At 47.8% G+C, this 27,864-nt stretch overlaps 1 protein-coding gene across 1 annotated transcript; it reads left to right on the forward strand.

Annotated features, from left to right (window-relative positions):
* On the forward strand, positions 1–27,864 carry bud13 (BUD13 homolog). Its single transcript, XM_078206213.1, has 10 exons — positions 1–169; positions 5,723–5,822; positions 8,413–8,497; positions 11,783–11,837; positions 11,989–12,871; positions 16,512–16,626; positions 18,206–18,344; positions 18,760–18,944; positions 20,373–20,454; positions 27,578–27,864. Exons 1-10 carry the CDS (start codon positions 63–65, stop codon positions 27,669–27,671), a joined length of 1,845 nt encoding a protein of 614 aa, XP_078062339.1. The 5' UTR covers positions 1–62; the 3' UTR covers positions 27,672–27,864.

The following is a 27,864-nucleotide window of genomic DNA, read 5'->3' on the forward strand; positions in this document are numbered from 1 at the left end:
GAGCAGTTGCCTGGGAGAGGGGGCGGGGGCGAGGGCGAGGCGCGGTGCCGGCTGGGATTGCAATGGCTGCTCTCAGCAAGGAGGAATATCTGAAGCGATATCTGAGCGGCTCAGAGCAGGAAACGGGCAGCAAGCGGCGCAGGAAGAAAGTGAAGGTTAAAGGCGGAGGGTGAGGCCCGCTTCGGGAACAGCGCAGGCGGGCAGCCTCACTGGCGAAGGCCGAGGCCCGCTGGCGGCCATTCCCCAGCCGGGCGGGGATAGCAGTCCATCCCCGTCCCCCAGACTGACCCTCAGCAACATCAGAGAGGCAGATTATCCGGTCACCAACTCAGTGCTGTTACTGGGATCTTGCTGTGCTCCATTCTGACCCGGGGGTGGTGTTGGGGAAACTGGGCCTGTCTCTGGGAAAGTGAGAGACAATCGCATTAAAAGCTGCTAAATACTCAGAGGGATTGGCAGGTTCATACAGGCGGGATGATGTTGAGATTGAGGGGGAGAAACATAGAAACTAGAAGCAGGAGGAGGCCATTCAGCTCTTCGAACCTGCTCCGCCATTCATTTTGATCATGGCTGATCATCAAATTCAATATCCTGATTTCCCCCTTCCCCACATATCCCTGGATCCCTTTAGCCCCAAATACTGTATCTAATTTCTGTTTGAAGTCACAGAATGTTTTGGACTCAGCTACTTTCTGTGGGAGTGAATTCCACACATTCACCACCTGCTGGGTGAAGAAATTTCTCCTCGCCTCAGTTCTAAAAGGTTTAGCCCTTATCCTCAAACTATGATCCCTAGTTCTGGACTCCTCCACCATTGGGAACATTCTTTCTGAATCTATCCTGTCTAACCCTGTTAAAATTCTATAAGTTTCTATAAAATCCCCTTTCACTTTTCTAAACTCCGGTGAAGATAATCCTAACTGACTTGGTGTCTCCTCATATGACAGACCTGCCATCCCAGGAATCGGCCTGGTAAACCTTTGCTGTACTCCCTCTATAGCAAGGACATCCTCAGATAAGGATACCAGAACTGCACACAATACTCCAGGTGTGGCCTCACCAACACCCTATACAATTGCAGCAAAATATCCCTATCCCTATACTCAAATCCTCTCACTATGGAGGATAGCAAATGTGGTCCCGTTGTTTAAGAAGGTAGCAGGGATAACTCCTGATTATAGGCCGGTGAGCTTGACATCCGTGGTAGGGAAGTTGTTGGAGAGGATTATTAGAGACAGGATGTATGTGCATTTAGAATGGAACAATCTCATTAGTGACAGACAGCATGGTTTTGTAAGAGGGAGGTTGTGCCTTACAAATTTGGTGGAGTTTTTTGAGGAAGTGACAAAAACGGTTGATGGAGGAAGGGCCGTGGATGTCGTCTATATGGATTTCAGTAAGGCATTTGACAAAGTCCCACATGGCAGGTTGGTTAAGAAGGTTAAGGCTCATGGGATACAAGGAGAAGTGGCTAGATGGGTGGAGAACTGGCTTGGCCATAGGAGACAGAGGGTAGTGGTCGAAGGGTCTTTTTCCGGCTGGAGGTCTGTGACCAGTGGTGTTCCGCAGGGCTCTGTACTGGGACCTCTGCTATTTGTGATATATATAAATGATTTGGAAGAAGGTGTAACTGGTGTAATCAGCAAGTTTGCGGATGACACGAAGATGGCTGGACTTGCGGATAGCGAAGAGCATTGTCGGGCAATACAGCAGGATATAGATAGGCTGGAAAATTGGGCGGAGAGGTGGCAGATGGAGTTTAATCCGGATAAATGCGAAGTGATGCATTTTGGAAGAAATAATGTAGGGAGGAGTTATACAATAAATGGCAGAGTCATCAGGAGTATAGAAACAGAGGGACCTAGGTGTGCAAGTCCACAAATCCTTGAAGGTGGCAACACAGGTGGAGAAGGTGGTGAAGAAGGCATATGGTATGCTTGCCTTTATAGGACGGGGTATAGAGTATAAAAGCTGGAGTCTGATGATGCAGCTGTATAGAACGCTGGTTAGGCCACATTTGGAGTACTGCGTCCAGTTCTGGTCGCCGCACTACCAGAAGGACGTGGAGGCGTTAGAGAGAGTGCAGAGAAGGTTTACCAGGATGTTGCCTGGTATGGAGGGTCTTAGCTATGAGGAGAGATTGGGTAAACTGGGGTTGTTCTCCCTGGAAAGACGGAGAATGAGGGGAGATCTAATAGAGGTGTACAAGATTATGAAGGGTATAGATAGGGTGAACAGTGGGAAGCTTTTTCCCAGATCAGAAGTGACATTCACGAGGGGTCACGGGCTCAAGGTGAGAGGGGCGAAGTATAACTCCGATATTAGAGGGATGTTTTTTACACAGAGGGTGGTGGGGGCCTGGAATGCGCTGCCAAGTAGGGTGGTGGAGGCAGGCATGCTGACATCATTTAAGACTTACCTGGATAGTCACATGAGCAGCCTGGGAATGGAGGGATACAAACGATTGGTCTAGTTGGACCAAGGAGCGGCACAGGCTTGGAGGGCCGAAGGGCCTGTTTCCTGTGCTGTACTGTTCTTTGTTCTTTGAAGGCCAACATACTATTTGCCTTTACCATTTACCTGCTCTATCTGCGTGCTTGCTTTCAGTGACACGGGGACGCCAATATCTTGTTGATTTACACCCATTCAAATAACCTGTCTTCCTATTATTGCTACCAGATTGGATAACCTCACATTTATCAATAATATACTGCATTTGCCATGCAGATGCCCACTCACTCAGCCTGTCCAAATCATGCTGAAATATCTCTGTATCCTCCTCACTGTTCACCCACCCACCCAACTTTGTGTCATTTGCAAATTTGGAGATAATACATTCAGTTCCCTCTTCCAAATCATTAATATATAATGTGAACAGTTGGAGTCCTAGCACAGATCCGTGTTTTGCCACTAGTCACTGACTGCCAATCAGAAAAATACCCATTTATGCCAGCTCTTTGTTTCCTATCTGCTAACCAGCTTTCTATCTATCTCGAGGCATTACCTGCTTTAACTTTACATAGTAATCTGTTATGTGAGATCTTGTTGAAAGCATTCTGAAAGTCTAAATAAACCATATCCGCTGGTTCTCCCTGGTCAATTCTACTAGTTATATCCTCAAACAAATTCCAATAAATTCATCAAGCATGATTTCCCTTTTGTAAATCCATGCTGAGTTTGCCTGATTATACCACTGCCATCCACACGCCAAGTTATGAAATCTTTAATAATAGTCCATAAGACATAGGAGCAGAATTAGGCCACTCGGCCCATTGAATTTGCTCCGCCATTTAATATGGCTGATTATTTTCTCATCCCCATTCTCCTGCTTTTTCCCCATAACCCCTGATCCCCTTATCAATCAAGAACCTATCTATCTCTGTCTTAAAGACACTCAATGACCTGGCCTCCACAGCCTTCTGCGGCAAAGAGTTCCACAGATTCACCACTCTCTGGCTGAAGAAATTCCTCCTCACCTCTGATTTAAAGGACCTTGAAATGTGCCCCTCTAACGAGTACAGACTGAGTCCTCAACTGTTTCTCCAACGACAAGCTCTTCCTTCCAGGAATCATTCTTGTGAACCTCTTCTGGACCCTTTCTAAGGCCAGCACATCCTTCCTTAGATATGGCTTCCTTAGACTCTAGCAACTTCCCCAGTACCGATGTTAGGCTCACTGGTCATTGATATACTTATAGAATATTTTGGGAGTTTCCGTACTTTTACCAGCCAGAGCTTTCTCATATCCCCTCTTTGCTTTCCTAATTGCTTTCTGAAGCTCTGCCCTGCACTTTCTATACCTCACTAATGCCTCCATTGATTTGCACTCCTTGTACTTTTCCCTCTCATGGCATCCTGAATATTTCTGGTCATCCATGGTTCTCTGGGCTTGTTACTCCTTCCTATCAGCCTAGAGGGGACATGCTGGGCTTGCACCCTCCCCACTTCCCTTTTGAATGCCCCCCACTGCTCTTCTGTAGATATTCCCGTTAGTAGTTGTTCCCAGTCTACATTGGTCAGATTCGGTCTTATTTTACTAAAATCCACTCTCTCCCAATCCAGCTCGTCTATTTCCTTGTCCATAACAAGCTTAAATTGCACCATGTTGTGATCGCTATCACTAAAATGCTCCCCCACCTCAACCACCTGCCCGGCTTCATTCCCCAGAATCAGGTCCAGCACAGCTCCCTCCCTTGTTGAACTCTGCATATTGATTTAAAAAGTTCCCCTGTTCACATTTCAAGAAATCTATTCCATCCAAGCCCTTAACACTCTGTGTATCCCGGTTAATGTTGGGAAAGTTGAAATCACCTAATATGATAACCCTATTGTTATGTTTTTACACATCTCCACAAATTGAGCACATATGTGCTCCTCAATATCCCTCTGACTATCTGGGGATCTATAATAAACACATAACAATGTAGCTGTCCCTCTTTTATTCCTAAGCTCCACCCACAAAGCTTCATTTGATGCCCCTCCAAGATATCATCTCTCACTGCAGTAACTGCCTCCTTAACTAATAATGCAATGCCTCCTCCTCTTTTACCCCCTCCCCTGTCTCGCCGGAAGATTCTATTTCCTGGAATGTTGAGTTGCTAATCGTGTCCTTCCTTCTGTGATGCTCACTATATCACACTTCCACATGTCAACTGTTGCCTTCAACTCATCCGTTTTACCTGCAATTCTCCTGGTGTTAAAGTAGTGGTGTTACTGAGGCCAGCCTGGCCTCACTCCCTTGAAACTTAAGTTGAAAAAACTTAAACTACTTAAACTTCAAACTAAGCCAACAGAAATGAGTTTATTATCGGATCAGCCATGATCCTATTGAATGGCAAAGCTGGCTCAATAGGCCTATTATCAATTTTTAATTTAGTGTATCCACTCTCTCCCAAGTTGTGCTACCGTGCCGCCCACTCTCTCTACGGGCGGCACGGTAGCACAACGGGCGGCACGGTAGCACAGTGGTTAGCACTGCTGCTTCACAGCTCCAGGGTCCCGCGTTCGATTCCCGGCTTGGGTCACTGTCTGTGTGGAGTTTGCACATTCTCCTTGTGTCTGCGTGGGTTTCCTCCGGGTGCTCCGGTTTCCTCCCACAGTCCAAAGATGTGCGGGTTAGGTTGATCGGCCAGGTTAAAAATTGCCCCTTAGTGTCCTGAGATGTGTAGGTTAGAGGGATTAGTGGGTAAATATGTGGGGGTAGGGCCTGGGTGGGATTGTGGTCGGTGCAGACTCGATGGGCCAAATGGCCGCCTCCTGCACTGTAGGGTTTCTATACTTCTATACTGTATACCTCCTCCTATACTCAATGCAGAACCTCTTTCCTCCACAGCCCTGTCCCGAACCCTGGCACTGGGCAGGCAACACAACCGCCTGAACTCTGGCTCTTCACTGCAGAGAACAGTGCCAATCCCCCTCACTATACTGTCCCCTACCACCACCACATTCCCTTTTGCTCCCCCACCTGAATGGCTTCCTGTGCCACAGTCAGTTTATCCATCCACCCTGCAGCCACCACTCATCCAAACAAGCTGAGAGAATGTGCGATCTGTTGGACGATTGCAGATGCTGACAGCCTGCCCTCCTGCCCTCTGGGGTCCTTTGTCAGCTTTCCAATTTTGTCATTTAAACATTTCTTGTCCTCAGTATCTGCCCAGGTCAGAGCTGATGTTGGGTTGAGCTTGTGAGCAGTTGAAAGCCTCTCTCTGTTTGTTATAATCCAGGATGCGGATTGTGGATGATGATGTGACCTGGAAGAGCCTGGCGAAGGAGAAGGAAGCAGTGGCAGCAGCAGAGTCTGAAGAGGATGATGATGCGCCTGTGGTAAGTGCTAGCTGGATAAGTTGTTCCCCTGAGCGACTTGAGCTGTGCTTGTTCACAAGGTAACAAGGCAGTCACTGACTCCACATGATAGTTACTAAAACTACTTCAATAATGACAAGTGTGTTCAGGTAAATTGACTGTGGCCCATAAAAAACTCCTGTTAAAGGATTGGGCAAGGCGAAGGCTCCGCAGTCAACCTGAAACCTAATCCCGCTTTCCCAATACAGCTCCAACAGCCCCATAAAAATAAATCGATATTTTCACTGGAGAGGAAAAGAGTCAATGGTGAGAAGAGAATTTCTGTAACAATACGTTGCTCCATAGCACGGTACCGGAGAGGGCAGTGGAAGCTGCTTCGATAAAAACTTTCCAAAGGAAATTGGGTAAAGACAGGAAGTGGAAAACACGACCATAGGGAAAGAGCTGTGAGACAAATCGCCTTTTAGAGACAACACGTACAATGGGCTGAATGTTTCCATCTGTGCTGTAAGATTCTAGAGAGGCCACTGGGTGGCTGATGTGGGAAATGTTAGTGTGTATTGGAGACCCTCTACTGAGATCGGGGCTGAGTTAGAAAGCTCTGCCCTCTGAGAGTGATGGGGACAGTGTAGAGGGAGCTTTACTCTGTATCTAACCCTGTGCTGTAGTTGTCCTGGGAGTGTTTGATGGGGACAGTGTAGAGGGAGCTTTACTCTGTATCTAACCCCATGCTGTACCTGTCCTGGGAGTGTTTGATGGGGACAGTGTAGAGGGCGCTTTACTCTGTATCTAACTCTGTGCTGTAGTTGTCCTGGGAGTGTTTGATGGGGGACAGTGTAGAGGGAGCTTTACTCTGTATCTAACCCCATGCTGTACCTGTCCTGGGGGTGTTTGATGGGGGACAGTTCGATAAGTGGCATGCCTTATGAGGGTAGGCTGAGGGAGCTTGGTCTTTTTTCCTTGGAGAGTCGTAGGATGAGAGGAGACCTAATAGAGGTATATAAGATGTTGAGAGGCATAGATCGGGTGGACTCTCAGAGGCTTTTTCCCAGGGTGGAAATGGCTGCTACGAGAGGACACAGGTTTAAGGTGCTGGGGGGTAGGTACAGGGGAAATGTTAGGGGGAAGTTTTTCACACAGAGGGTGGTGGGTGAGTGGAATCGGCTGCTGTCAGTGGTGGTGGAGGCAAACTCAATAGGGTCTTTTAAGAGACTCTTGGATGAGTACATGGGACTTAATAGGATGGAGGGTTATAGATAGGCCTAAAAGGTAGGGATATGTTCGGCACAACTTGTGGGGCCGAAGGGCCTGTTTTGTGCTGTAGTTTTTCTATGTTTCTATGACAGTGTAGAGGGAGCTTTACTCTGTCTCTAACCCCGTGCTGTACCTGTCCTGGGAGTGTTTGATGGGGGAACAGTGTAGAGGGAGCTTTACTCTGTATCTAACCCCGTGCTGTACCTGTCCTGGGAGTGTTTGATGGGGGAACAGTGTAGAGGGAGCTTTACTCTGTATCTAACCCCGTGCTGTACCTGTCCTGGGAGTGTTTGATGGGGGAACAGTGTAGAGGGAGCTTTACTCTGTATCTAACCCCGTGCTGTACCTGTCCTGGGAGTGTTTGATGGCGGACAGTGTGGAGGGAGCTTTACTCTGTATCTAACCCCATGCTGTACCTATCCTGGGAGTGTTTGATGGCGGACAGTGTGGAGGGAGCTTTACTCTGTATCTAACCCCGTGCTGTACCTGTCCTGGGAGTGTTTGATGGAGACAGTGTAGAGGGAGCGTTACTCTGTATCTAACCCCGTGCTGTACCTGTCCTGGGAGTGTTTGATGGCGGACAGTGTGGAGGGAGCTTTACTCTGTATCTAACCCCATGCTGTACCTATCCTGGGAGTGTTTGATGGCGGACAGTGTGGAGGGAGCTTTACTCTGTATCTAACCCCGTGCTGTACCTGTCCTGGGAGTGTTTGATGGGGGACAGTGAGAGAGCTTTGCTCTTCGAAGCTACCAGTAAATGCTACAGGTGTGATTGCTACATGATGGATGGCAATGGATGTTTAGGATGAAACTTGTACCTGTGTATTCATTGCTCCATTCAGAATCAATGTACACCGCTGTCACTCACCTTTTCCTGAAGTTTATATTGGACCAGATCCCATGTAGATGCCAAGTGGCTTCTCTTAACAAAGGCTGTCCTTTATGAGCTGCTTTGGCTGTACCCGTTCCACATTGGCCACAATTACCTCGTCAGCTTTACACAAGATGGCTGCGAATGTGATTCCCTCTGGTTTGAATTTCACTCCCTTGGGAAGATTGCTCAAGTTTGTGAGCTTATAGACCAACGGCCCCCGACTTATTGCGTTTCCCTCATCATCTTCATAGTCCTAGCTGAATGGGAGCTGTTCCCCTGCCTGTTACAGAATGACCCAAATAAACCTGTTGGACTTTAACCTGGTGTTGTTAAAACTCTTACTGTGTTTACCCCAGTCCAACGCCGGCATCTCCACATCATGTTACAGAATGAGCCATGTGGTATTTTGCTAGGTTAAATGTGCTATAGAAAGACAGGTTGTTGTTGTATTACAGTGTGTTGATCTCCAGCCTGTTGCTTTAGGTGGCAGAATTCGTTGATGAACGGCCTGACATTATCCAACAAATGGAAGAATTCCGATTGAGCAGCAAGTGGAAGATTTTGGGAGGTAAATTGTGAAGCAACCTTTTTAAAAATCAAATTTCAGCCTCGCAGTGAAGCGGAATTAGCAGCTGTGGGGTTTAAATTCATTAATTGGTGAGTATCATTGGCTAAACCCCAGTGCTTGTTGTCCAATCCCCCATTGCCTTGCGAAGGTGGCGGAGAGCTGCTGTAAGTAGTTTGAAATGTCGATCATCTCACTGGGCGGCTTCAGAAGGCGCAGTGCAGAGCCAGGCATGTTGGTGTGAACCTAGAGTTACGCTGAAGCCCAGATTAGATAAGAAACAGACTTTGCTTCCTCAGACATTGGGAGTTGGCCTTCTGCGATGCCGTGGTCACTTTTTACTGATTTCAAATTCTCATCCACAGTGGTGGGTTTTGACGTCGTGTTTACCCGTCCAACCCCATAACCATGGAGTTCCTGTGCCCTGTCGGCCGTGCTGATTGTGTCTATCGAATGTTGCATCACTGGAAATGAGTTGCCCATCCATAGTTGCTCCAGAGATGCTGGCGAGCTGCCTCAGTCACAGTGCTGCAAGGGAGGGAATCCCAAGATTTTGTGCAGCTGTTGCTGCACCCCTGATCTGAATTTCCACCACTCAAGGAGTAATTGGCGCTTCCTGAGGAGGAGGGCTGACCTCCAGCTGCACTCCTCCTGGCAGCCTAGCTTTGTCAGCCCAGGTAGCTCATGTTGGCAGGAATATTAATCTTAAAGGGCACTGTAACACTGGTTACTGGGTAGTAATTAGGACAGGACACTGAGTTGTAGCATTAGTGTGACCAGCTAAGGCAGCACAGCCTGGGATGTGCAGCTGGGAGACTTGATTGTGTGTGGCTCAGTAGCTGGTAGCAGTATTTACCTGTTTCTGCATTGCCTCCTTCCTGCTCTGTATTAGAACCATAGAACCATAGAAAATTACAGCTCAGAAACAGGCCTTTTGGCCCTTCTTGTCTGTGCCGAACCATTTTTTGCCTAGTCCCACTGACCTGCACTTGGACCATATCCCTCCACACCCCTCTGATCCATGAACCCGTCCAAGTTTTTCTTAAATGTTAAAAGTGACCCCGCATTTACCACTTTATCCGGCAGCTCATTCCACACTCCCACCACTCTCTGCGTGAAGAAGCCCCCCCTAATATTCCCTTTAAACTTTTCTCCTTTCACCCTTAACCCATGCCCTCTAGTTTTTTTCTCCCCTAACCTCAGCGGAAAAAGCCTGCTTGCATTCACTCTATCTATACCCATCAAAATCTTATACACCTCTATCAAATCTCCCCTCAATCTTCTACGCTCCAGGGAATAAAGTCCCAACCTATTCAATCTCTCTCTGTAACTCAGCTTCTCAAGTCCCGGCAACATCCTTGTGAACCTTCTCTGCACTCTTTCAACCTTATTTACATCCTTCCTGTAACTAGGTGACCAAAACTGTACACAATACTCCAAATTCGGCCTCACCAATGCCTTATATAACCTTACCATAACACTCCAACTTTTATACTCAATACTCCGATTTATAAAGGCCAATGTACCAAAGGCACTCTTTACGACCCTATCCACCTGTGACGTCACTTTTAGGGAATTCTGTACCTGTATTCCCAGATCCCTCTGTCCAACTGCACTCTTCAGAGTCCTACCATTTACCCTGTATGTTCTACTTTGGTTTGTCCTTCCAATGTGCAATATCTCACACTTGTCTGCGTTAAATTCCATTTGCCATTTTTCAGCCCATTTTTCTAGTTGGTCCAAATCCCTCTGCAAGCTTTGAAAACCTTCCTCACTGTCCACTACACCTCCAATCTTTGTATCATCAGCAAACTTGCTGATCCAATTTACCACATTATCATCCAGATCATTTGTATAGATGACAAACAACAATGGACCCAACACCGATCCCTGCGGCACACCACAAGTCACAGGCCTCCACTCAGAGAAGCAATCCTCCACAACCACTCTCTGGCTTCTTCCATTGAGCCAGTGTCTAATCCAATTTACTACCTCCCCATGTATACCTAGCGACTGAACCTTCCTAGCTAACCTCCCATGAAGGACCTTGTCAAAGGCCTTGCTGAAATCCAGGTAGACAACATCCACCGCCTTCCCTTCATCCACTTTCCTGGTAACCTCCTCGAAAAACTCTAATAGATTGGTCAAACATGACCTACCACGCACAAAGCCATGTTGACTCTCCCTAATAAGTCCCTGTCTATCCAAATATTTGTAGATCCTATCCCTTATCACACCTTCCAATAACTTGCCCACCACCGACGTCAAACTTACTGGTCTATAATTTCCCGGATTTCTTTTGGAATCTTTTTTAAACAACGGAACAACATGAGCCACCCTCCAATCATCCGGCACCTCCCCCGTGAATACTGACATTTTAAATATGTCTGTCAGGGCCCCTGCAAGTTCAACACTCGCTTCCCTCAAGGTCCGTGGGAATACCCTGTCTGGTCCTGGGGATTTATCCACTCTGATTTGCCTCAAGACAGCGAGCACCTCCTCCCCTTTAATCTGTAAAGGTTCCATGACCTCCCTACCAGTTTGCCCTATTTCCGTAGACTCCATGCCCATTTCCTCAGTAAATACGGATGCAAAAAAACCATTTAGTATCTCCCCCATCTCTTTTGGTTCCATACACAGGCTATCACTCTGGTCTTCAAGAGGACCAATTTTATCCCTCACTATCCTTTTGCTCCTAACATACCTATAGAAGCTCTTTGGATTTTCCTTCACTCTGTCTGCCAAAGCAACCTCATGTCTTCTTTTAGCCCTCCTGATTTCCCTCTTAAGTAGCTTCTTGCACTTTTTATACTCCTCGAGCATCTGATCTGTTCCTTGCTGCCTGTAGATTTCATACAACTCTCTCTTCCTCTTAATCAGTGTTACAATCTCCCTCGAGAACCAAGGTTCCTTATTCCTATTTACTTTGCCTTTAATCCTGACAGGAACATACAAACTCTGCACTCTCAAAATTTCTCCTTTGAAGACCTCCCACTTTCCATTTACATCCTTACCAGAGAACAGCCTGTGCCAATCCACACTTCCCAGATCCCTTCTCATTTCATCAAATTTGGTCAAATATTGTTAAAAGTTTTTGCTTTGATTGCAAGTTGGGAGACAAGTTGAACTTTAACTCAGTTAGCTGGGACCAGACTAGTGATTTGCACCAGAGAAATAGACAGAAAGCGCCCACAGTTAAACTTTCTCATCCTTTGATTAATTTTAAATCACAAGTAGGCTTCTTGGTTTTGACGTCATTCTTACCTTTGTGACTTTTCTTTTATTTAGATGAAAAGGAAGAGGGCCAAGAGTCCGCTCTGCTTTCCCAGACACGCTCAGATGGGTAAGGGCTTTCTGACTAATGCTGCTCAGGCTCTGTTTGCAGAGGCTGCCTTTTCATTTACTCCATTTCCTTTAGATAATGCCCCGATGTGAAGGGGTTTGACATGAAAAGATGTTTCTTGATTGGCTGACGTTTGCTTTATTCTCTCTAGTTTGATACCAGGTTCTGAGTCTGCACAAAGCAAAAAGATCAAAGGTGATCCTCAGCTTCCTGAGAGAAAAATGAGAACAGTTTCACCTGACCTTTCACCTCCCAGGAGAGGACGCCATGATTCTCCTGACTTTTCACCTCCCAGGAAAGGACGCCATGATTCTCCTGACCTTTCACCTCCCAGGAAAGGACGCCATGATTCTCCTGACCTTTCACCTCCCCGGAGAGGACGCCATGATTCTCCTGACCTTTCACCTCCTGGGAGGGGGCCCCATGATTCTCCTGACCCTTCACCTCCCAGGAGAGGACATCATGATTCTCCTGACCTTTCACCTCCCAGGAAGGCTCGCTGTGATTCTCCTGACCTTTCACCTCCCAGGAGGGCTCGCCGTGATTCTCCTGACCTCTCACCTCCCAGGAGGGGACGCTGCAATCCTGACCTTTCACCTCCCAGGAGGAGACGTTGTGATTCTCCTGACCTTTCACCTCCCAGGAGGGGACGCTGCAATCCTGACCTTTCACCTCCCAGGAGAACTCGCCGTGATTCCCCAGACCTTTCACCACCTAGAAAAAAACTTACTAAAAACACAGAGAAATGTGTCATGTCCACAGAGCTGCCTTCTAGAAGGTATGATTCCCCTGACCTTTCACAGAAAAGACAAGACCCCGATTCTGACCTTTCACCCCCACGAAGGAGGTGTCAGCAATCTTCTGACTTGGACCTATCACCACCACGGAGGAAGAGGGTCGAGGCGCGCGATTCATTCCATAAGCCCGGCTCAGGCAGCTCTGAACCCTCGCCCACTCGGCAAAGGCTGCCCTCCCGAAGACCAGCTCCCTCGAGGGGCAAAGGAGCCAGCCAGGACTCGAGTCCAATTAGAAAAGTAAGTGGAGCATTGTGGCAGGAATATTGAGGCTCTCGGAATGGTGAGGAAATCCGCTTACAGTTAAAGGGTAAAATTTGAATGCTGGCTTCAGTCTTTGGATTGGAAGGATTTTGCCTCTGTGATGGGCCTTGGGATGTTTCATTAATGATAAAGCTGCTGTGTAGGGACACATTGTTGTTGCGAGGACAGATTACTTGGTTCTGAGATTTGAAGCTGCTCTTTTGGTTTCCGCATCCAAAGTGTTGTCTCCCGGGTCAGTGATGTGTTGTTGACTAAGACAGATGTCCAAAGATGTTAGTTAGTGAGATTAGCGCAGTAAATACGTGGGGTTACAGAGATAGGGCCTGATTTGTCAGAGGGTTGGTGCAGGCTCAATGGGCCGAATGGCCATCTGCACTGTAGGGTTTCTGTGATTCTATGCTAGTTAGTATCAAAATTATTGCTTGTAAACTCTTACTGAGCATTGCTTTTATTTTTCATGTTGTGAGTGCTATTCTTTCCGTGACTGGCTCTCTTCCCTCACCCATGGCAAGAGCTCAGAGACCATGCTCTCCATGTAGCAGGGCACCTTATGTAACGGCTGCTTGCGGATAGGAATCACCGGGAGTAATTGGGCGGATAGGAATCACCGGGAGTAATCGAACTAGAAATCACCGGGAATAATCGGGCGGATTGGAATCACCGGGAGTAATCGGGCGGATTGGAATCACCGGGAGTAATCGGGCGGATAGGAATCACTGGGAGTAATCGACAGATAGGAATCACCGGGAGTAATTGGGCGGATAGGAATCACCGGGAGTAATCGAACTAGAAATCACCGGGAATAATCGGGCGGATTGGAATCACCGGGAGTAATCGGGCGGATTGGAATCACCGGGAGTAATCGGGCGGATAGGAATCACCGGGAGTAATCGACAGATAGGAATCACCGGGAGTAATCGGGCGGATAGGAATCACCGGGAGTAATCGAACTAGAAATCACCGGGAATAATCGGGCGGATAGGAATCACTGGGAGTAATCGACAGATAGGAATCACCGGGAGTAATTGGGCGGATAGGAATCACCGGGAGTAATCGAACTAGAAATCACCGGGAATAATCGGGCGGATAGGAATCACTGGGAGTAATCGACAGATAGGAATCACCGGGAGTAATTGGGCGGATAGGAATCACCGGGAGTAATCGAACTAGAAATCACCGGGAATAATCGGGTGGATAGGAATCACCGGGAGTAATCGGGCGGATAGGAATCACCGGGAGTAATCGGGTGGAGAGCAGGTGCCCGACACAGTCAGGTGGGCACAGGGACAAATATAAAAACTAGAAACAGGAGGAGGCCATTCGGCCCCTCAAGCCTGCTCCGCCATTCACTTTGATCATGGCTGATCATTGAATTCAATATAAAAACAAAATACTACAGGTGCTGGAATCTGAAACAAAAACAGAAAATGCTGGAAAATCTCAGCAGGTCTGACAGCATCTGTGGAGAGAGAATAGAGCCAATGTTTCGAGTCTGGGTGACCCTTTGTCAGAGCTCAAACCCTGTCCAAATCACGCTGAAGCATCTCTGCATCCTCCTCACAGCTCACCCTCCCACCCAACTTTGTATCATCAGCAAATTTGGAGATAATACATTCAGTTCCCTCTTCCTAATCATTAATATATAATGTGAACAGTTGGGGTCCTAGCACAGATCCCTGTGGAACCCCACTAGTCACTGACTGCCAATCAGAAAATGACCCATTTATGCCAACTCTTTGCTTCCTATCTGCTAACCAGCTTTCTATCCATCTCAAGGCATTCCCAGCAATCCCATGTGCTTTAACTTTATATATTTGAAGAATTCCAATAGATTCATCAAGCATAATTTCCCTTCTGTAAATCCATGCTAACTTTGTCAGCACATGTTTTCCACTCTGAAGTAATTTGAGGACAGTTAACAATTCTTTTTAAAAATTTGAACGGGGCTGTGTTGTTGTTTAGAGAAAGAGGAGCTGGAGGAATGATCTGATTGTTTCTTTTAAGATTTTGAAAGAGTTTGACAACTTCGGGAAGGTTTAGTTTAGTTTGTTTATTTGTGTCACAAGCAGGCTTACATTAACACCGTAATGAAGTTACTGTGAGAATCCCCTAGTCACCACACTCCGGCGCCTGTTCGGGTACACAGAGAATTTAGCATGACCAATGCACCTAACCAGCACGTCTTTCAAACTGTGGGAGGAAACCAGAGCACCTGGAGGAAACCCACATAGACATGGGGAGAAGGTGCAGACTCTGCACAGACCAAGCTGGGGATCAATCCTGGTTCCCTGGCGCTGTGAGGCAGCAATGCTAACCATTGTGCCACTGTGCCACCCTAGCGTTTGTGGGAAGCATAGAATTAGTGGACTATAAATATCAGATAGTCACAAATAAATCCGATAATGAATTCAGGAGAAACTTCTTTACCCTAAGAGTGGGGAGAATGTGGAACCTGCTCCCTCAATGAGTGTTTGAGGTGAATAGTATCGATGTATTTAAGGTGAAGCTGGTTAAACCTGAACAAGAAAGGAATAGAGATATGTTGATGGGATGAAATGATGTGGAGATGCCGGCATTGGATTGGGGTAAGCACAGTAAGAGTTTTAACAACACCAGGTTAAAGTCCAACAGGTTTATTTGGTAGCAAATGCCATTAGCTTTCGGAGCGCTGCTCCTTCGTCAGATGGAGTGGAAATCTGCTCTCAAACAGGGCACAAAGACACAAAATCAAGTTACAGAATACTGATTAGAATGCGAATCTCTACAGCCAACCAGGTTTTAAAGATACAGACAATGTGAGTGGAGGGAGCATTAAGCACAGGTTAAAGAGATGTGTATTGTCTCCAGACAGGACAGCCAGTGAGATTCTGCAAGTCCAGGAGGCAAGCTGTGGGGGTTACTGATAGTGTGACATAAAGCCAACATCCCGGTTTAGGCCGTCCTCATGTGTGCGGAACTTGGCTATCAGTTTCTGCTCAGCGACTCTGCGCTGTCGTGTGTCGTGAAGGCCGCCTTGGAGAACGCTTACCCGAAGATCAGAGGCTGAATGCCCGTGACCGCTGAAGTGCTCCCCCAAAGGAAGAGAACAGTCTTGCCTGGTGATTGCCTCCTGGACTTGCAGAATCTCACTGGCTGTCCTGTCTGGAGACAATACACATCTCTTTAACCTGTGCTTAATGCTCCCTCCACTCACATTGTCTGTATCTTTAAGACCTGGTTGGCTGTAGAGATTCGCATTCTAATCAGTATTCTGTAACTTGATTTTGTGTCTCTGTGCCCTGTTTCTGAGCAGATATCCACTCCATCTGGCGAAGGAGCAGCGCTCCGAAAGCTAATGGCATTTGCTACCAAATAAACTAGATAGAATGAAATAACAGAGGGCAGGAGGAGGCTTGTGTAGGTGTTAACATGGATGGATGAGTGGAATGGCCTGATTCTGTGCTGTAATTACTGTAGGCTGAAAGGTCAGTAAGAAGGTTAAATCTGCTGCGTTATGATTGTCATGTTAGCCTCACAATTTCATTCAAATTTCATGTTTCTGTTGGTCTGTAAGCAAACTAAATCGTCACAAATCCGTCTGAAATCTCAATGAACTGACAGTGTCCATGTGTTTCAGTCACCAGGGAATGAGATGCTGTCTGGGGGTCGAGCTGGTCTCATATCCACAGAAATCCTGAGGAAGGAGAAGGATGAGCGGAGGCAGAGGGAGCGGGCAGCGGAGCGTGTGGCAGGTATACAGACTGCAAGGCCGATGCTGCAGACACTCGCACACACTCTCAGTGCCATTATTTCCCCCGATGATGTAATCTCTCTGTCTTACTGTCCATCCCTCCACACACACTTCAATCTGCTTCAATACACATTCTTCATGTCCAAAGCTCAACAATACTAGCTGGATATTTAACCAGGGAGGGCATCACCATGGATACCAGCAAAGAGCCTGACCCTACTTTCACCGAATGTTCAAATCCCTCCACTTACTGCCAGGGTCAGTGTACAGGTGACAGGAACAGATCCTTGACTGATTGAGGTGAGTGACACTCAGATCAATTGTCGTTTTCGTCCTGCCCCAGCTGTGAGCATAGACAAGGGCAGAGAACCTGAGGAAGGAATAGCAAGAGGCAGGACAGATTGAGGAGAGCTTACTGTGCTGTACTGTGCTGCATTGAGCAAGGAGGTGATCCCATTGCCCAGTAATGTGTCCTGTTCTGGGTACCACTCTTTGCAAAGAATTTGAACGTAGAAAGGGTTGATAGGAATGGTTCCAGGGATGAGGCGCTTCAGTTTAGTGGATAGATTGGAGAAGCTGTGAGGCTGTTCTCCTTCGAGGAGAGAAAGTTTACAGGGGGTTAGATCGAGGTGTTCAGAATCATGACGGGTCTGGACATAGATCGGTGAAACCGTTCCCACTAGGGCAGGGGTTGGGGACCAGCGTACAACAATATAGGGTGACTGGCAAAAGAATCAGCAGTAACGTGAGGAAAATCTTTTCACACACTGAGTGGTTAGGATCTAGAATGCACTCTGAGTGGTTCAGAAGAGAATTGGATAATTATCTGAAGAGAAAACATTTCCCGGGCTTTGGGGGAAAGATGGGAATGCGATGATTTGAGTTGCTGCAGCACAGAAAGCCATCGATGGGCCGAATGGCCTCTTCCCGTTCTGTAGGCATTTTACAATTCCATCAGTGAAAGAGAATGTGGAAGACATTTTTTTGCACATTGGGTTGTTAGAGGAAGAAACCATCATGTGTTTTACGTGAAAATTGGATAAATGTTTTCCGCTCAATGAGGGATGAGGCCTGAAGCCAGGATCTGTGAAGGAATGATGTGTGTCATGGGGAGATCGGAAAAGGATGAGAAAACAAGGCTTTCTGGAAAGGATTGCTGGGAAGGGCTTGGATTTTTCCAGGCAAGTTAAAACTTGAGATAATCGAGAAGGTGTGTCATTCTCTGAAGGATAGTTGGTCAGTCCCATTTCCACGTTGTGTCTGATTCTATTTGATTCCTTTTACACTGTTACTGTTGTGGGGAAATGTGAACAATCCAGACCCCTCCTTAACATTCCCAGAGCAAGGGTAACAGTGGACAGCTGCTACCTCCCAGCTGTCTCTGACTCTCACTAGCTAGCTGTGAGAGAGTGCCTGGAGTGGTCTGGGCTAACTCAGCAGAGCCCTCCCACTTCCCGTGGAGCTGTTCCACTCCCGCTGTTCTGCTCCTATCCCTGAAATTCCCTCCAAATGAGGGGCTTAGAAAATGGACAGTGATTACCACCTGATGGTGCTGAGATCTTTCTCCTTCTTTTTCGAAGATAATTCCGGAAATGCCACCACTGTCTTCCGAGACAAATCAGGGAAAAAGAGGGACTTAGACCAGGAGCGGATTGAGCGCAAAAAGAAGGAAGAGGAGAAAGCGGCAAAACAAGAAAAATACGCACAGTGGGGCAAAGGGTGAGAGCGGAAGGTGATCAGTAATGAGGCTATGTGGGGCAGAGAGGCTCCAGTGCAGTCCCATCAGCCTAAGCATCACTACAGCACATGGAGATTGTCTCTTCCTGCTCCTCACTGCACTTTCTCCCTGTTTATCTTCCTCCCTCTAAACGTTCTCTTTACTCTCTCTCCATCATTTTGCTTTCTAACGTTTTGCCCCATTTCCACCTCTCGCCTTTTCTCTGTCGTACAGTCGCGATTTATTCCACTGCATTCCCTCTTTCCCCTCTCGCCCACCCTCACCCTGTCTCTTCCCTCTCCCTGTTCCATTCCCAGTTTATCTTCCTTACCCTCCCCTTTCCTTCAATCTCTCTTCCCTTTGTCGTGTTTGTGTTCTCTCCAACTGCCCTCATTCTCTCTGCAATCTTCATTTCAGGATAGCTCAGGAGGAGCAGCAGAGGAAGAACGTCATGGACGCTCTTCATGAGATGCAGAAACCACTCGCACGACATATCGATGATGAAGACCTGGATCGCTTTCTCCGTGAGAAAGAGAGAGATGGAGACCCCATGGCTGGACTGATCAGGAAGAAGAAGGAAAAAGAGGCCAAGAATAAAAATGGTGAGTTTAAACATTGTACTGGGGGTGTTTAGACATGGTACTGTCCGGGGGTGTTTAGACATGGTACTATCCGAGGCTACGGGGGTGTCAGACATGGTACTGTCCGAGGCTACGGGGGTGTTTAGACATGGTACCGTCTGAGGGTACGGGGGTGTTTAGACATGGTATTGTCCGGGGGGTACGGGGGTGTTCAGTCATGGTACGGTACGGGGATGTTTAGACATGGTACTGTACGGGGATATGGGGGTGTTTAGACATGGTATTGTCCGGGGGGTACGGGGGTGTTTAGACATGGTACTGTCCGGGGGGTACGGGGGTGTTTAGACATGGTATTGTCCGGGAGGTACGGGGGTGTTTAGACATGGTACTGTCCGGGGGGGGGTACGGGGGTGTTCAGACATGGCACTGTCCGGGGGGTACGGGGGTGTTCAGGCATGGTACTGTCCGGGGGGGTACGGGGGTGTTTAGACATGGTATTGTCCGGGAGGTACGGGGGTGTTTAGACATGGTACTGTCCGGAGGGGTACGGGGGTGTTCAGACATGGCACTGTCCGGGGGGTACGGGGGTGTTCAGGCATGGTACTGTCCGGGGGGTACGGGGGTGTTCAGACATGGTACTGTACGGGGATATGAGGGTGTTTTTTTTTTGTTTTTATTCCAATTCAATCAAATCAAGTCCAATTCAGAGTCTCAACAAGTTGAGACATTCCCGATCCAAGCTGACAAGACAGGGCTCTCACATCCTGTCTTGGGCCTGATCTACATGATCCAAGCTGATTGGAGTCGGAATAGCTCCTCCTCCAAGGCTTGATCTCATTTGCATCTTAGCCAAAAGGCCGAGATGCCGCTTTTAAAAATGGCTTCAAATGAAGCTTAAATGGGTGTTTAGGCATGGTACTGCCCAGGGGTACGGGGCTGTTTAGACATGGTACTGTCAGGGAGTACGGGGGTGTTCAGACATGGTACTGTCCGGGGGTATGGGAGTGTTCAGACATGGTACTGTCCGAGGGTACGGGGGTGTTCAGGCATGGTACTGTCCGAGGGTACGGGAGTGTTCAGACATGGTACTGTCCGAGGGTACGGGGGTGTTTAGACATGGTACAGTACGGGGGTGTTCAGACATGGTACTGTCCAAGGGTACAGGGGTGTTTAGACATGGTACAGTACGAGGGTGTTCAGACATGGTACTGTCCAAGGGTACAGGGGTGTTTAGACATGGTACTGTCCAAGGGTACAGGGGTGTTTAGACATGGTACAGTACGAGGGTGTTCAGACATGGTACTGTCCAAGGGTACAGGGGTGTTTAGACATGGTACTGTCCGAGGGTACAGGGGTGTTTAGACATGGTACTGTCCGAGGGTACCGTGGGAAGTTTGTTTCAGGCTAAGGCAGCATTGGGGCTGACTGTGTGTCGATTTGCTTTCACAGAGAAGCCAGTGTACAGCGGCCCCGCACCGCCACCCAATAGGTTTAACCTCTACCCTGGGTATCGCTGGGATGGAGTGGACAGGTAAGAGTATAACTTTTGAAAATGAATGATATTTTCAGTTGGGACAAATAATTGCATTGCCTCCAAACAGATGATTAAAGAAGTTGCTGGAGTCTTTAAATACTGTTACTGTGGCATGCTGGATATACGGTTCAGTAGATCATCCCTGCTCCAGTCTGTATAGGGCTATCGGGAATGCTGTATCCCTGCTCCAGTCTGGACAGGGCTATCAGGAATGCTGTATCCCTGCTCCAGTCTGTATAGGGCTATCGGGAATGCTGTATCCCTGCTCCAGTCTGTTCAGGCCTAACGGGACTGCTGTATCCCTGCTCCAGTCTGTATAGGGCTATCGGGAATGCTGTATCCCTGCTCCAGTCTGTTCAGGCCTAACGGGACTGCTGTATCCCTGCTCCAGTCTGTATAGGGCTATCGGTAATGCTGTATCCCTGCTCCAGTCTGTATAGGGCTATCGGGAATGCTGTATCCCTGCTCCAGTCTGTTCAGGCCTAACGGGACTGCTGTATCCCTGCTCCAGTCTGTATAGGGCTATCGGTAATGCTGTATCCCTGCTCCAGTCTGGACAGGGCTATCGGTAATGCTGTATCCCTGCTCCAGTCTGTTCAGGCCTAACGGGACTGCTGTATCCCTGCTCCAGTCTGGACAGGGCTATCAGGAATGCTGTATCCCTGCTCCAGTCTGCACAGGGCTACTGGGAATGCTATATCTGCTTCCGTCTACAGGACTATCGGGAATGCTGCATCCCAGTTGGTAGGAGTGTTGGTAGGAGGAGAGGTACTCAATACAATTATTGTTACGAGAGAGGCAGTGCTTGGTAGACTAACGGGACTGAAGGTGGACAAGTCCCCGGGCCCGGATGGAATGCATCCCAGGGTACTGAAAGAAATGTCAGAGGTAATAGCGGATGCTATCAAAATTCACTGGACTCTGGGGTAGTGCCAGCTGATTGGAAAACGGCTACTGTTACGCCGCTGTTTAAAAAAGGAAGTAGACAAAAGGCGGGTAACTACAGGCCGGTTAGCTTAACGTCTGTAGTTGGGAAAATGCTAGAATCCATCATTAAAGAAGAAATAGCAGGCCATCTGGATAAGAATGGTTCGATCAAGCAGACGCAGCATGGATTCACGAGAGGAAAGTCGCGTTTGACGAACTTACTGGATTTTTATGAAGATGTGACTAGTGCGGTTGACGGAGGGGAACCGGTAGATGTGGTGTTTTTGGATTTCCAAAAGGCATTCGATAAGGTGCCTCACAAAAGGTTGCTGCAGAAGATTGGGGCACACGGAGTTGGGGGTAGGGTGTTAGTGTGGATTGGGGATTGGCTATCCAACAGGAAGCAGAGAGTTGGGATAAATGGGTGCTTTTCTGGTTGGCAGATGGTGACTAGTGGCGTGCCGCAGGGATCGGTACTGGGGCCTCAACTGTTTACTATTTACATAGATGATCTGGAGGAGGGGACTGAGTGTGGGGTAACAAAGTTTGCTGACGACACGAAGATAAGTGGGAAAGCGAATTGCGTGGAGGAAGCGGAAGGTCTGCAGAGAGATTTGAATAGGCTGAGTGAGTGGGTGAGGATCTGGCAGATGGAATATAACGTTGGCAAATGCGAGGTTATTCACTTTGGAAGAAATAATAGCAAATTGGATTATTATTTAAATGGAAAAAAATTACAACATGCTACTGTGCAAAGGGACCTGGGGGTCCTTGTGCATGAGTCGCAAAAATCCAGTCTGCAAGTACAACAGGTAATCAAGAAGGCAAATGGAATGTTGGCATTTATCGCGAGGGGGATAGAATATAAAAGCAGAGATGTCTTGCTGCATCTGTACAGGGCATCGGTGAGGCCGCAGCTGAAATACTGTGTGCAGTATTGGTCCCCTTACTTGCAAAAGGATATATTGGCCTTGGAGGGAGTGCAGAGAAGGTTCACCAGGTTGATACCGGAGATGAGGGGTGTAGATTATGAGGAGAGATTGAGCAGATTAGGTTTGTACTTGTTGGAGTTTAGAAGGCTGAGGGGTGATCTTATAGAGGCATATAAGATAATGAAGGGGCTGGATAGGGTAGAGGTGGAGAGATTCTTTCCACTTAGAAAGGAAACCAGAACTAGAGGGCAAGCCTCAAAATAAAGGGGGGTCAGTTTAGGACAGAGTTGAGGAGGAACTTCTTCTCTCAGAGGGTGGTGAATCTCTGGAATTCTCTGCCCACTGAAGTGGTGGAGGCTACCTCGTTGAATATGTTTAACTCACGGAAAGATGGATTTCTGATCGGTAAGGGAATTAAGGTTATGGGGAGCAGGCGGGTAAGTGGAACTGATCCACTTCAGATCAGCCATGATCTTATTGAATGGCGGGGCAGGCTCGAGGGGCTAGATGGCCTACTCCTGCTCCTATTTTTTATGTTCTTATGTTCTTAGCCCTGTACAGACTGGAGCAGGGCTATCGGGAATGCTGTATCTGCTCCAGTCTGTATAGGGTTATTGGGAATGTTGTGTCCCTGCTCCAATCTGTACAGGGCGATTGGGAATCCTGTATCCCTGCTCCAGTCTGGACAGGGCTATCGGGAATGCTGTATCTGCTCCAGTCTGTACAGGGTTATTGGGAATGCTGTATCCCTGCTCCAGTCTTGACAGGGCTATTGGGAATGCTGTATCTGCTCCAGTCTGTGCAGGGCTATCGGGAATGCTGTATCTACTCCAGTCTGTACAGGCAGGAATTTTCAACAGTTAATTGGGGGAGTCTGTGGGAAGGCAAAGGGACGTCTGGTAAGTGGGAGACTTTCAAAAGTGTGTTAACCAGGGTTCAGGGTAAGCACATTCCTCTTAGAGTGAAGGGCAAGGCTGGCAGAAATAGGGAACCCTGGATGACTTGGGATATTGAGGCCCTGGTCAAGAAGAAGAAGGAGGCACATGACATGCAGAGGCAGCTGGGATCAAGTGAATCTCTTGAAGAATATAGCGGGTGTAGGAGTAGAGTTAAGAGAGAAATCAGGAATGCAAAAAGGGGACACGAGATTGTTTTTGCAGATAAGGCAAAGGAGAATCCAAAGAGCTCTACAAAGGTCATCTATGTGCGGATCCACAAGAGATGGGTGAGATCCTAAATGAATATTTTTCATCAGTATTTACTGTTGAGAAAGGCATGGATGTTAGGGAACTTGGGGAAATAAATAGTGATGTCTTGCGCAGTGTACATATAACAGAGAAGGAGGTGCTGGAAGTCTTAAAACACATCAAGGTAGATAAATTCCCAAGACCTGATGAAGTGTATCCCAGGACACTGTGGGAGGCTAGGGAGGAAATTGCGGGTCCCCTGACACAGATATTTGAATCATCGATAGTCACGGGTGAGGTGCCTGAAGATTGGAGGGTGGCAAATATTGTGCCTTTGTTTAAGAAGGGCTGCAGGGAGAAGCCTGGGAACTACAGGCCAGTGAGCCTCACATCTGTGGTGGGTAAGTTGTTGGAAGGTATTTTGAGAGACAGGATCTACAGGCATTTAGAGAGGCAAGGACTGATTAGGGACAGTCAGCATGGCTTTGTGAGTGAAAAATCATGTCGCACAAATTTGATTGAGTTTTTTGAAGGGGTAACCAAGAAGGTAGATGAGGGCAGTGCAAGTTGATGTTGTCTACATGGACTTTAGCAAGGCCTTTGACAAGGTACCGCATGTTAAGTTGTTGCATAAAGTTAAATCTCATGGGATCCAGGGTGAGGTAGCCAATGGAGACAAAATTGGCTTCTTGACAGAAGAGGGTGGTTGTAGAGGGTTGTTTTTCAAACTGGAGGCCTGTGACCAGCGGTGTGCCTCAGGGATCGGTGCTGGGTCCACTGTTATTTGTCATTTATATTAATGATTTGGATGAGAATATAGAAGGCATGGTTAGTAAGTTTGTAGCTGCCACCAAGATTGGTGGCGTAGTGGACAGTGAAGAAAGTTATCTCCGATTGCAACAGGATCTTGATCAATTGGGCCAGTGGGCTGATGAATGGCAGATGGAGTTTAATTTAGATAAATGTGAGGTGATGCATTTTGGGAGATTGAACCAGGGCAGGACTTACTCAGTTAATGGTAGGGCGTTGGGGAGAGTTACAGAACAAAGAGATCTAGGGGTACCTCACAAAGGTCAACTATGAGAGAGTGTGGAGCGCCTCCCTCCATTTCAGCTGCCCCCAAAACTTTATCACCACCCTCTGCCTGCGATGCCATGCAAGCCGCGATCCTGACCAGCGGATTCACCACAGACACAGTTCACATTCGGACTGGGGCCAAGTGAGGCTGTGTCATTGCGCTGCGCTGTTCTCGATTTTCCTCACTGCAAAGCTCCATCTCACTCTCCGCAACTCCCTGCTGGAGTGGAGCAAAACTACAGAACAAACAGGAATCTGTTTAACCCCCGCCACCTGCAGACCAGGTCCAAGGTGGTCCCATCCTCTGTCATTGAGCTGCAGCCTGCAGACGCTGCTTGTGTCTGCGCAGACGCGGACACCGAGCTCCAAACCATCACCATCACCTTCAGTGAGGCGTTCGAGAGGATAGGCCTTACACCAAACATCCGTAAGACAAAGACGGTGGGAGAGAGGGAAGCTCCTCACCGGCGGAAGAGGGAAGAGTGTTTGAAGAACAGGACTTCGGGCCTGGCACCAAACTCATGGTGGACAGGGCAGTAATGACACCCGCTTTGCTGCATGGCTCAGACATGGATGATGTACAGCAGGCACCTCAGAACCTTGGAGAAGTATCACCGGCGATGCCTCTGCAAGATCCTGTAAATCCATTGGCAGGATGGGCACACCAAATGTTCACACTCAGGCCGACATCTCAGCATCGAAGCATTGACCACACTCGATCAGCTCCGCAGGGTGGGCCATATTGTCCACATGCCGGACACGAGACTGCCTGAACAAGTGCTCTACTCGGAGCTTTGACATAGCTAGCGAGCCCCAGGAGGGCAGAGGAAATGCTTCAAGGTCACCTTCCAAACCTCCTCGAAAAAGTTCAACATCCCCACCAACACCTGGGAATCCCCGAAGTAGAGGAACAGCATCCGGGAAGGAGCTGAACACCTCGCATTTCATCGCCAAGAGCAAGTTGAAGCCAAACATTGACAGTGAAAGAAGCGCATGGCAACCCAGTTACCATGCAACCACTCCTCCCGCCCCCCTCCAGCCACCACCCGCCCCCCTCCAGTCGCCACCTGCTCCCCCCCCCCCCCCCCCCCCCCAGCCACCACCTGCCCTCTGCCTCACCTGTGACAGACTGTTGGTCGGACACTGGACTCCTCAGTCACCTGAGAACTCATTATTAGTGTGAAGGAAGCAAGTTATCCACGATCTCGGGGGACTGCCTCAGAAGAGAAAAGTTAGGAAATGGCGAGAGGTGAGTGAACAGCTTAAACTTGCTGCTGGACAGAGCCAGCGTGGATTTGAAAGAGGCCGACCCTGCCTGGTGAAGCTGATTGAATTGATTGGAGAGATGATGAAAGCAGTGGGGCAGGGAGTGCGTGTGGATAATGTTTATCTGGAATTCCGAGAGGCATTTGATAAAATTCCCTCTTGGAGACTGTTAACTGAAATTGAAGTGTGTGGAATTGAAAACCAATGATAAATCTGTTAGGAGTTTAGTAAAGTGGCAGAGACGTAGGCAGATTCTCTCATTGGCAGCATCATAGTGTCTGTCGGTGGACTCAGCTATTCGCGTGTTAAGAAAGTGCAAAGTACAGGTTTGTACTTGTACAAATGTGGGCAGCATCGTGGATGGAATTATAAAGTTACTGAGAGATAGTGGCCGTGAACATCTAGAGATCCGAAAAGAAGAATGGATTGCTGGCCTTTTGGACTGGGATCCAGGGGGTTGACGTCATTCTTCAGAGAGACACAGCCTGGCTTACACCTCACCTGGGAATGAGGGAGGAATGGGGGTGAGTTGATTGAAGTTTTCAGGATATAAAAGTGAACAGATGGGGTAGATTTGGAGAAACCTTGTTTCTGCTGCTTTGGGTGTTCAGGGCTAATGTGCAAAGTCAGGAGTAATAAAGCGGAAGGAGAAATTTGGAACCGGTTCCTACAAATGGCATTAAATGCCCGGTTAAATTTAAATTTTAAATCAGAGTAAGAATACCTTCGGTTAACAAAAATTTCTTAGTTTAGTTAATCTTAGTTTATTTATTAGTGTCACAAATAGGCTTACATTAAAACTGCAATGAAATTACTGTGACAATCCCTAGTTGCCACACCTAACCAGCATGCCTTTCGGACTGTGGGAGGAACTGGAGCACCTGGAAAAAACCCATGCAGACACGAGGAGAACGTGCAGACTCCACACAGACTGTGACCCAAGCAGGGAATTGAACCCAGGTCCCTGGCGCTGTGAGGCAGCAGTGCTAACCACTGTGCCACCGTGCCATTTGTCAAGGGATATGGAGTGAAGGCAGTAATATGGAGTTAGATTATAGATCAGCCATGATCTCCCTGACTAGCCACACAGCTAGATGGCCTGAATGTCCTCTTCTGAGTCACTCCAGTGTAGAGGGAGCTTTACTCTCTATCTAATCCCGTGCTGTACTTGTCCTGGGAGTGTTTGATGGGGGATAGTGTAGAGGGAGCTTTACTCTGTATCTAACCCTGTGCTGTACCTGTCCTGGGACTGTTTGATGGGGACAGTGTAGAGGGAGCTCTGTATCTAACCCCGTGCTGTACCTGTCCTGGGAGTGTTTGATGGGGACAGTGTAGAGGGAGCTTTACTCTGTATCTAACCCTGTGCTGTACCTGTCCTGGGAGTGTTTGATGGGGACAGTGTAGAGGGAGCTTTACTCTGTATCTAACCCCGTGCTGTACCTGTCCTGGGAGTGTTTGATGGGGACAGTGTAGAGGGAGCTTTACTCTGTATCTAACCCTGTGCTGTACCTGTCCTGGGAGTGTTTGATGGGGACAGTGTAGAGGGAGCTTTACTCTGTACCGAAACTACGTTTCATTAGAAACCATGAATCTAAGATGTAAACTAATCTATTCTCTGCCACTGTTCTGGATGACAAATATAACTCGGCTATAGAAATGACATACAGTCACTTGTAATATTACAGTTAAAGGCACTGAACTAATAAGACAATGTTTCTTTAATACTTGCAGGTCAAATGGCTTTGAACAGAAGCGGTATGCCAGATTGGCAGATAAGAAGGCAGTGCAGGAGATAGCGTACAAATGGAGTGTGGAGGATATGTAAACTGCTGAGGGAGATTCCTGTCCATGTACACATCTTCCAACTGTGGCACTGTGGACAATGCGAGGAACAGAGGCTTCTCTGCAAGTGGTTTCCTTAGCCCCAGTTTGTGCAGAATTCTGGGGACAATTGAGAAGATGAAAATCTTTTTATTCTTGTTAATATTTTTTTATATAAAGTTTGTACTGTGTGGTTA

The sequence above is a fragment of the Mustelus asterias genome, unplaced genomic scaffold (genome assembly GCF_964213995.1).
Source record: "Mustelus asterias unplaced genomic scaffold, sMusAst1.hap1.1 HAP1_SCAFFOLD_1360, whole genome shotgun sequence".
Lineage (NCBI taxonomy): Eukaryota > Metazoa > Chordata > Chondrichthyes > Carcharhiniformes > Triakidae > Mustelus > Mustelus asterias.

Coding starts and splice junctions, on each gene's coding strand:
- bud13 (XM_078206213.1), top strand. CDS start 63: ATGGCTGCTCTCAGCAAGGAGGAATATCTGAAGCGATATCTGAGCGGC. Junction 18,345..18,759: donor TACGCACAGTGGGGCAAAGG/GTGAGAGCGGAA, acceptor TCTTCATTTCAG/GATAGCTCAGGAGGAGCAGC. Junction 20,455..27,577: donor CGCTGGGATGGAGTGGACAG/GTAAGAGTATAA, acceptor TAATACTTGCAG/GTCAAATGGCTTTGAACAGA.